A 10642-nucleotide genomic window follows, 5' to 3' on the forward strand; every position below is an offset into this window, starting at 1 on the left:
TGTCAAAGCTTCCTTGGTAGGTTCCCACAGGTATCTTTATGGTTTTACCCTTTGAGAAGCCCCACTCAGGCTGCTTGGGAGTGAGCCCTCCCTATAGGAAAGCCAGAGCCCAGCTGTCGGTCTCTATGCTTCCTTACAGGTAGCACCTGTGCGGCTGTTTTGGCTGCAGACAGGCATGTAAGAGCCACCAGAGGCCTGTTTCTCCAAGGCTACAGGATAGGTGCTGTTAGTAAGAAGTCTCCCAAGGAGGAGCTGAGCCAGGGAAACAAAAGATGAAGGATTGAAAGGTTTGTGGCCTGACGTGGGGTGGTACAGTAGATAAAGCATTGGGCTGCAGTGCTGAGGTCACTAGTTCAAAAACCTGGGCTTGCCTGGTCAAGGCACATACAAGAAGCAACTACTACAAGTTGATGCTTCTTGCTCCTTCCCAACCACCTTTCCCTCTCTCTCTCTCTAAAATCAATAAATAAAATTGTAGGTAGGTAGGTAGGTAGGTAGGTAGGAAGGAAGGGAAGGAGGGAGGGAGGGAGGGAGGGAGGGAGGGAGGGAGGGAGGGAGGGAGGGAGGGAGGGAGGGAGGGAGGAAATCATCTGAAATGCAGCCACTGCAGCACCTAACCTTTTCTGAGCAGAGCTTCCTGCTCTGTCTGCCTCAACCACAGCTAAGGGTTGGGGGTCAGAGCAAAGAACAGAAGCCCAGTTTCTGTCCTCAGGAAGTTGCAAACTACAGTGGGATTTACCTCCCAAACATTCTAGAGTTTTCCCTTTCCCCTTAGTGGCAAGCATGTTTTCATTTCTACTGCCTCATTCTAAAGGGAGCGGAAGCTACCACAATGGTTATATATCCTTCCCTTGCTGAGTCACCAGCAGCCACTCAGATCTCTAAGCCTGACTGCGGGGCCAGTTCTGGAGCATTCTACCTGCCCATCTGTCTGCTCTCTGCATCCCCAGAGGCAGAACAAACACAGTCTTGGATCCACTCTGCAGTCCTTAGACTCTGTGGTCTTAGGCAGACATCTTGGATGGAAGCACTCATATCAACAGGTCATCAGTTTTTCATGGAGAATATGAATGACTCCAGCTCCTTCCAACTGACTGAGGCAGGGTGGGCCAGGGCCCCAGATCTCGTATCAGAGGTTTGTGGTGTTTTGGAGGGAATAATGAGGCTAGATTAATGAGTAAGCAGCACAGGACTAACTGGCCACCAGCTGATCATTATCTGTCTTCTCACCTACCATACCCAACCAACCTTTCAGGCTTTCCCAGAAGACACTCTTTAGGACTCACCTGTGAAACAGAGAAGTCCTCATGAGAATTCTTTTTTGTCCAGTGGCTGCAGCCTGGCTTGGCCAGTCAGTTCTCTGAATCCTGTGAAGGACCCTGTCCAGTGCAAGAGAAGCAGAGGAAGAGTGAAGGCCTGTCTTAGGGAGCACCTACTCTGACCTTAATGCAGACTCAAACCCACAGGAACCTAGAAAGGCCTTTCCAAACAAGTACACAGGAAGGGCTCTCAGGAGTAGGCAAACTAGTATGGGAGGTTGGAGGAAGGAGTCCTGTGGGTTTAAAGAATTGTGGTAGGCTTTCCAGGGAAGGCTGGATTACACAGGACTTTGAAGATAGACACCCAAGTGAGTGTAGGTGAGGCCAAGATCCTTGGCTGTTCTACCTAGTTGAGGTCTTCTTCTCAAGGTTAACAGGTCTGCCTCTCCCTCCCCGAATCTCCTGCCTGCTACCAGAGGCAAATGCCCTCAGAGGCCCAAGGGACAGGTGGGAAGGCCAGCTTCAGAGCTGAGAGCAGCCCCCTGTGTTCACTTCCTAATAACTCTCTGTCTGTCTGCTTTCTCCCTGCCAGGATCCAGCTGCCGCCTCCATCTCAGACGGAGACTGTGATGCCCGGGAGGGTGAGTCAGTAGTCATGAATTACAAACCATCCCCACTCCAGGTAAAGCTGGGTGAGTGGGTCCAGGGGGGTAAGAGAGATGTGGGGAGTGGACAAGATGCTCTGGGCCAGGTCTGCAATGAGGTGCCAGCAAGAAACCAACTCAGGCTAAATGATTCCAAGACTCAAGCCACCAAATCATTGGCACTGCCAGGCACCTTATTTCCTGCAAGGCAAAAAGGGAAGTTACAGTTCTCTGCAGGACCCAGAACTCTAGGAGGCATCTCTGATGCCAGAAAGGCTCCAGTTATTCCAGGCGATAGCTTCTGGGATAAAAAGCTTGGAACCCCAGAGAGAGGGTTGGAAGTCACATTAAATACTGAAAGGAGTTAAGAAGCAGCTGTGTTAGAGGTTGGGTGTCAGCTCCTATATCTGAGGTAGAAAGGAATGAGGATTCCAAAGTCTAGAAGCTGAGCTCCTCTCCCCATTCCTTCCTCAGCCTATCTGGAGATCTCAGGGCTTGATTCACTTCTGTTTTGGGAGCTTTTCCTTAGTTTTTTTAGTAAACTAAAATATCTTTCCCCCTTTCCAGGGTTACCTTTCCCTTGGGGTTTTTCTTATGTCCACTCTGAAGTGAGTTTATGCTACAGCCTGCTCTTTGAAGTCACCTGGCTCCCAGCCACCACCCATAGCTCCTGCAGCTGCTGTTCTCACTTCACCCTGGGCTGAGCACTGCCCCTCTCCTTTCAGGGATCAAAGTTTTACTCACCCAAGGCTGCTTTATATAATAGACTTTTACTAAAAAATTTGGCTTCATGACGAGAAATTGCATCCCAGTATATCCAGGAAAGAGGTTACAATTAAATACAGGCCATCACTATCCTTCAAAACTCTTCTGCCATCCCTTTCTCCTCAGGCTCCAGCTGCTCACCACATCATGGACCCCTCAGCAGTAAGAGCCCCTACCCTTTTATTCTAAAACCTTCTCCCACTGAAGCTACCAGGACTCCTTCTCACAGAGTTCTGTTCTTTTTTGTTGTTGTTGTATTTTTCTGAAGTTGGAAACGGGGAGGCAGTCAGACAGACTCCCGCATACGCCCAACCGGGATCCACCCGGCACGCCCACCAGGGGGCGATGCTCTGCCCATCTGGGGCGTCGCTCTGTTGCGACCAGAGCCATTCCAGCACCTGAGGCAGAGGCCATGGAGCCATCCCCAGCGCCCGTGCCATCTTTGCTCCAATGGAGCCTCGCTGCAGGAGGGGAAGAGAGAGACAGAGAGGAATGAGAGGGGGAGGGGTGGAGAAGCAGATGGGCGCTTCTCCTGTGTGCCCTGGCCGGGAATCGAACCCGGGACTTCTGCACGCCAGGCCGACACTCTACCCCTGAGCCAACAGGCCAGGGCCTGCAGCAAGTTTTAAATATTATTGTTTAATTTAACAATACAAGTATTTTAACAAGTGTAACTTCTTTTCCTCTCCTTCATTACATTCTTCTCCCAAGATAATCATTCTAAGTTTTTTAGGTTTTTTAGCTTTATTTGGTATTTTAACATAAGTGTATCATACTGTACACATTTTCTGAAACTTTTTTTTTTGTTTTCCACTTAATGTCTTGGAGCCCCTTTCAATGTCAGTACATAGACGAATGATTTCATTCTTTTAAATGGTTTCATACTAGTCTGTAATTTGGTTTTGCCAGTTTATTGTTTGCATTTTTTCACTTTCAAACAATTCCAACATGCTCTTAAAATAACACTTTTTTTCCCCTTTCCATTACATTACCACCAAAGCCCCTCATTAAAATTCACAACGTTGTCCCAGTTGCACTAAGGGAAAAATTACCACCACCCACCATCAGAAGTTTTAAAGGCAAATTGCACCCCCTAGAGCCTTGAAGTGGTAATGGTAACTGCTGCCTGCTGAAAACAAGCTGGAGAAAAACTGTAGGAGTAAGATGAGCAGTGACAAAGAGAAAAGGTCAGCCACTGGGAGATGAGAGACTCAGAGACAGGGTAGTCAGGGGAAATTCCAGAGTCACAGTATCTGGAAATGTCCAACCATCCTTTCTCTCAGGAGCTTGTGGTTATTTCATGAAAGCTTTCCCCTAGCCTTCCTCTCCAACCAACCGTCCCTTTCCCTACATCATGAGTGACATGAGTAGGAAAGGGTAGACGGGAGTCCTCTAGGGCAATGGTCCCCAACCCCCGGGCTGCGGACCGGTACCAGTCTGTGGGCCATTTGGTACTGGTCCGCAGAGAAAAAATAAATAACTTACATTATTTCCGTTTTATTTATATTTAAGTCCGAACAATGTTTTATTTTTTTAAAATGACCAGATTCCTTCTGTTACATCCGTCTTAAGGCTCACTCTTGACGCTTGTCTCGTAAGTTTGACAATTATATTTAAAAATATCACAGTTTTTACACCAGTTGCATAATTTTATTTTGTGCATTTATCTGTCCTACCCTAAAGGCCAGTCCGTGAAAATATTTTCTGACATTAAACCAGTCCGTGGCCCAAAAAAGGTTGGGGACCACTGCTCTAGGGCCCGAGTAGCAACTGGCTACCAGTAATAGTGCCACACACCAGAAAGTAGGTCAGCTGTTGGCCAGCCCCATGAATCTGTTAGGCTCTGAAATCTTGGAAAACTCAGACTAGCAGGAGTCAGAAGTATAGCCAGAGGGGATCCCTCAGCTTCTTGTCCCTTACTCTGCCAGCCTCATTCTGCCCCTCCCACTCCACAAGCTTTGTTTGCTCCATTTCCTTCTACATTAAGGCCAAACTCCTCTATCTGGCACTCAAGGTCATGCACTGAGTTTGTGCTCAGAGGGAGCCCCCAGGCCCTTAGTACAGGACCTGGGATTGATGACACAGCTGTCCATAAATAAATGACTGACTAAATGTATCCTACTATTTCAGTCTGTCCTCCCTCCATCTTCACCCCTCTATTCCACTCAGATTCTCACTTCTTTATTTATTTATTTGTTTGTTTGTTTGTTTATTTTTAAGTGAGAGGAGGGGAAACAGTGAGACAGACTCCCACATGCACCCCAACCTGGATCCACCCAGCAGCCCCTGTCTGGCACCAATGCTGGAATCAACCAAGCTCTCCTCAGTGCCTGGGGCTGACACTCAATCAAGCCACTGGCTGCAGGAGGGGAAGAGGGAGAGAAGGGAGAGGAGGAGAGAAGCAGTTGGTTGTTTCTCTTGTGTGTGCTGACCAAGAATTGAACCCAGAATGTTTCTACACTGTGCTGATGCTCTATCCACTGAGCCTATTGGCCAGAGCCACTCATTTCTTTTCTTTTCTTTTTTTTTTTTTTTTTTTACAAGGACAGAGAGAGAGTCAGAGAAAGGGATAGATAGGGACAAACAGACAGGAACGGAGAGAAATGAGAAGCATCAATCATCAGTTTTTTGTTGCAACACCTTAGTTGTTCATTGATTGCTTTCTCATATGTGCCTTGACCACGGGCCTTCAGCAGACCGAGTAACCCCTTGCTCAAGCCCATGACCTTGGGTCCAAGCTGGTGAGCTTTTGGCTCAAGCCAGATGAGTCTGCAATCAAGCTGGCGACCTCGGGGTCTCGAACCTGGGTCCTCCACATCCCAGTTCGACGCTCTATCCACTGTGCCACCGCCTAGTCAGGCGAGCCACTCATTTCTAAATGCATCTTTTGTATACACTATCCTTCCTACCTAGAATGCCCTGCTCTCTCCATCTCATGGTATCAGCTATAGGAAGCCCTGACTGTTTCATCTTTCTGCTCCATCTCTCACTCTCTAGTCTTTCTCTGGTATCAAGCATGCACTAACTGCTCCACATGGGAGTTTAGCTCCTAGAAGACAGGGGTCAGCCTCCTCCTGTTGTCCCTCATTATCTGTCTCAGATTGTGCAGGGCCAAGTACTGTCTCCACCAACAAGCAGGGCCTAGAGTTGGGATCCCTGCCACAGTTGCTAGAAAAGCTAGAGGTTTCCCAACTTAGGTGCAGCCTAGACTTCCCCAAGCAGTAAGGTGGGGTGGCCCTGGGGGCAGACCACAGCTTCCTTCCCATGTTCCACTGCAGAGAAGCAACGGGAGCTGGCCCGGAAGGGCTCTCTGAAGAACGGCAGTATGGGTAGCCCTGTCATGCAGCAACCCAAGAAGAACAATGTCATGGCCCGGACAAGGTAGAACCCACCCCACCTGGACCCTACCAACCAGCATCTATCTCTGCTGGTCCTGAGCTTTCCCCTCTTCTCTCCTTCCTCAGGCCTAGGCTCTGAGAGGAGAGAATCTCAACAGGATCCTAGGGGGTGAGGGGAAGGAAATGGTGGGGCGGGCTTGTGTGCTCCAGTTGCCAATCCAGTCCCCCACATTCTCCACCCAGGCTGGTTGTTCCCAATAAAGGCTATTCCTCGCTTGACCAGAGCCCAGATGAGAAGCCACTGGTAGCCCTTGACACTGACAGGTGTGTATGGGGATATTGGGGCAGCTGGGCAAGCCACAGAAACCTGTGTGAACATACAAGTGGACTGTACAAACCACACTTATTGTCCTGTCAGAATTGGAATACTCCTTGGATAGCCAGGAGCTCTCCAAGGGTAAAGTCCCCAGGGAATGGAGTTTTTTACCTGGAGGTGGGGAAGAACAGAGAGAGGAAAAGAGGACTAGTGCAGTCTGCTGCTGTCCTGGGACAGCTGATCCAGTGGTCACCTGGCTAGTCCTGGACTTTGGAAAAACCAGCAAGCCAGGGTGATTGGAGCCAGGATAGAAAAGGGGAAGGTTAAGGGGAAAGGAATCACATCTCTATTCAGATGGAGGTTAAGGATGGCAATTTACTTAGAGAGGGGGACTAGGGAAGCTGTCTTGAAACTGCATTTGCACAACAAACAGTTTTTATTTAGATCATGCTGTTTATTTGAAAGTGTGGGAGAGGAGTGGCATATTGACTGATTCAGAGAAAGGAGTTTTCTATTTAATTTCTGGGAATCACTTCTCCTCTGTCTTCTTCCCTCCTTGGCCAGCGATGATGACTTTGACATGTCCAGATATTCTTCCTCTGGCTACTCCTCTGCTGAGGTGAGGCCCCACCCTTCCCACCCTAGACACACCCCTCCATCTAGGAGAAGGATGGGACTAATTCCGAATCATACCTGAGGGGAGCTATGGGCAAAGCTAGGCAGAGCCCGGGTGGGGGCGGGGTGTAAATGGGATGCGATGAGTTTGAAAAAAGGTGAGGCAGTTAGACTCTGGCCTCAAGTTAGGGAATTCCAGGGTTAGGGGCGGGACTTGAGCTCGAGATTGGCACAGGGCTCTTAAATAGAATGCAATGTGAAAAATAGGGACACCGTATGGGGATGGGCCTGAATAGGGGCAGGGTTAGGACCAGAGGTGGGAAGCTGCCCTTAGAATAGGGTGGGGTCTGTCAGGGGCGGAGGCTCACAAGAAGTGCCTATAAAGAAAGTAAAGCCAGTACTGAATTAGGAGTGAAGCCAGGGGTTTTGGAAAGACAGAGGATAGGAAGGATCTGGGAGCAGAAGGCCTGGGAATGCGGTCAGAGTGTTGGTAGTGTCTTTGGATCGCCCTGAGTCTAACCTCCCTCCCCTTTGTCTACAGCAGATCAACCAAGATTTGAACATTCAGCTGCTGAAAGATGGCTACCGGTTAGACGAGATCCCCGACGATGAGGACCTGGACCTCATTCCCCCCAAGTCCGTGAACCCCACCTGCATGTGCTGCCAGGCCACGTCCTCCACTGCCTGCCACATTCAGTAGCGGGCGGGGCCGCCGCAGCGGATGGAGCTGGGCCACCAAGGGCCAGGTTAGACAGGGCAGGGACCGACCCCTCCCCAGCTCCTCTGCCTGCCCCCGGCCCCGCTTTCCCTACAGCCGCCAACCTCGTAAAGTCATTGCTTCCTCCTATGGTAGGACGTGTACCTCTGTGTGTTCATGGAGCCGGAGAAACCAAAACCGGGTCTCTCTCCACCCCAGGGGCTGAGGGGAAGGAGCTGTTTGTTCAGTTACTTAGGGGACTTTGCCCAGCACCTTGTTCCCTTCCACAAAGCTGCAGTCCAGTTTCGGAGTGGGGAATTGGAGGGCAGGGAGGCCAACAATAATGAGTTCAGGGAGGGATCAAAAAGCCAGGGGCTTGGCCCCAACCCAGCAAGCCATGAACCCCCCAGCACAGTAAGGAAAGAGGCTCTGAGGGAGAAAGGTCCAGGGCAGTGGAGACAGGGCCCAGCACCTTGGGGCCCCCTCCAATACTCCTTGCCGATCCATGTACCTGTTTGCATTTCTCCCCTCATCTCCAGATGGGAAGCCTGGCAAAGTTGCCCAATGGGATATTGTCCCCCACCTATCAGATCACTGCCTTCTTCCTCTTCCTCTTTGCCCCATTCACCCCTTCCTTCCTTGTTCTGAGTTGAGGGTAAGGGGGCCTTAGAGACAGGCCAGAGTTGAGATGGTTGGGATGGTATGATCTGTCCTCACTTGCCTTTAACCAATGCATCTCTCTGCCAACTGCCCCCTATCCCACACCCACGCACACACACGCACGCATACAAAGGCTTCTGTTCATTGGTCTCTTTCCCAGGGTGGAAGCAGGAGGTAAGGTTGGCCTCTAATGCTCCATTCTCATCTCACTCCAGCCCAAGATTTCAGATTCTTATTCCCAGTAAGAATCTTCAAGGAAGCAAGCTTAGAAGAATACTGTGGCTGCATGTATATGATAGGGAGAACTTGGCAGAATATGTATGTGCCTGAGGCTGTCAGGATGTATGTCTGTGTCTCTGCATTGGGCCTGTCTTTCTAGATGTCTATTTCTGCCATAGATGGGGAGGAAGTGACTGTGTGGTCTGTTAACAGTATGAGAACCTGTTCAGCAGTGCAGTGAACTGAGAGCCCTGGCCTTGGAGTCAGAAGCCTGGGTTCTAGTCCTAGCCCTGGCACTGGCCCTATGGTCTTCAACAAGCTGTTTGCATTCCCTGGGCTTCAACTGTAAAATGACAGCATCTGAAATTATTTTTAAGGTTCTGAAGGAATTTTTTCATAAAAATTTCTGTGGAGGTGTATAGGGAGGTCTCTGTGTATCTTTGAGTACATCTAGAGATGTCCTGAGTTGTATGTCTGTGTGAAAAGGAGGGGGGGAGGTTTCTATGTGTATGTCCGAATGCATGCAGATCTATTTGGGAATACAAATAGGTACTCTGTCTATGAATGTGTATGTGTGTGTGGGCATATACTGTGTATTTGTATATATAGTATATGTTGCTATATGGGGTGGCTGTGAGTCAGAATGTGTGTAGTGCTGCTTCCACTGCTGTTTCTGGGGTGGGGAAGATGCCAGGAAAGCTGATGATAAAAGTTATGAGGAAGGAGGTAATCAAGGCCCTTCTCTGGGACTGGGCGATATACACCTGCCCCCATGTGAAGAAAAATAAAAGCACAGTTAGCCTAAGACTGCTCAGGTCTATGCCCCACAAACCCCATATCCCAGGGCCAGGATGGACACCCCCACATTCTTTCATGCTGCCACCCACAGCCCATTCCCTGGATGTGATTGCTGGGAGCTGGGAGCTGGAAGGAGGAGAGGGTAATGAGAGGAGAGAATAAGGCTGCTAGCTTAGGAAGGGTAGCAGCTCTCCCTGCACCACACCCAGAGGCTGCCAGCTCCAAAGTGCTGAGGTGCAGCTCTCTACCCTCAATTCATCCAACCCCTCTAGTACAGGGACTCTAGTTAGATGATGAGAAAATGCCAAAGGGAGGCAAGGACATAGATGATACCTGCAGGGCCCACAAGGCCCATACCAGCCCCTATCTGTGCCTATCTCCCACCGTGGTCAGATCCCTACGCTTTGTCATCTGGGCCCTAGAGCCAAGACTCTTACTACTATCACCACCACCCTGGGCTCCGAACTCACCCTTTGAAAACATGGGTACCTCCTCTTTTCCAGTCAGGGCCCCCACCAGGGCTCATTTAGACTGCTGCCTTTGCTGCTGATTTGCTGTGTGACGATGGCCCACTGCTGAGCCCCTCTGGCCCTAAGGAACCAGGGAAAAGCTCCCTCCCCAAGGATATACTTAGTTCCCTGGCAGGCAAGGACTTCTGACTGAGGCAGTGTACAAGTGGTGGAGAGAGGTAGGAAGCTGGCAGCCAGCACCTTCTGGGTCTAGGGAGTATGTGGCTTCCTCCTTCCCTGTCTGGGAGGATGCAAGGGAGGAACCCAGGCCTTAGCTTGCCCCCTGCCACCCTTCCCCCTTGTAGATACTGCCTTAACACTCCCTCTGCCCTCAGCTCTGGCTGCCACCCAGCCAGGTTTCTCCGCGCTCACTAATTTATTTTCAGGAAGGTGTGTGGAAAACATGAGCCGTGTATAATATTTTTTTTAACATTTCCATTGCAGTATTGACCATCATCCTTGATTGTGTATCGTGTAACACAAATAATGATATTAAAAGCATCAAACAAGCCAGCCTCAGCTCCCTACCTGGGGTGTGGGCAAGGGCAGGTGGACTGGGAAGGGGAGAAAACAGCCTCTGATGCACATTTTACTCTACTCATGGGTCCCCAGGCTAGGCCTGCCACCAAGCTGCTGCATGACCTCAGTGAGTCACTGAACCCTTGGAACCTCCATTTCTCTTTATCAAAGTGAGAAGCTTGACCTGGAACAGGGGTTGGGAATCTTTTTGGCTGAGAGAACCATGAACGCCACATATTTTAAAATGTAATTCCGTGAGAGCCATACATCGGACCCCTGTACCTTACGCATTATCCAATAAAA

General features: G+C 49.8%; 1 protein-coding gene across 3 annotated transcripts in view; it reads left to right on the forward strand.

Moving 5' to 3' along the window:
* FAM219A (family with sequence similarity 219 member A) overlaps positions 1–10330 on the forward strand; it is a 59176-nt gene extending 48846 nt beyond the window's left edge. For 2 of the 3 annotated variants that reach the window (XM_066367812.1, XM_066367814.1), the window contains exons 2-6: positions 1852–1900; positions 5947–6049; positions 6250–6330; positions 6887–6941; positions 7479–10330. In XM_066367812.1, the coding sequence (XP_066223909.1) occupies positions 1852–1900; positions 5947–6049; positions 6250–6330; positions 6887–6941; positions 7479–7637 (447 nt within the window). In that variant the 3' untranslated portion in view covers positions 7638–10330. The remainder of the gene's footprint in view (positions 1–1851; positions 1901–5946; positions 6050–6249; positions 6331–6886; positions 6942–7478) is intronic. The other variant, XM_066367813.1, reaches the window with a different exon arrangement.
* The last annotated feature ends 312 nt before the right edge of the window (positions 10331–10642 follow it).

This window comes from Saccopteryx leptura, chromosome 2 (genome assembly GCF_036850995.1).
Source record: "Saccopteryx leptura isolate mSacLep1 chromosome 2, mSacLep1_pri_phased_curated, whole genome shotgun sequence".
NCBI lineage: Eukaryota > Metazoa > Chordata > Mammalia > Chiroptera > Emballonuridae > Saccopteryx > Saccopteryx leptura.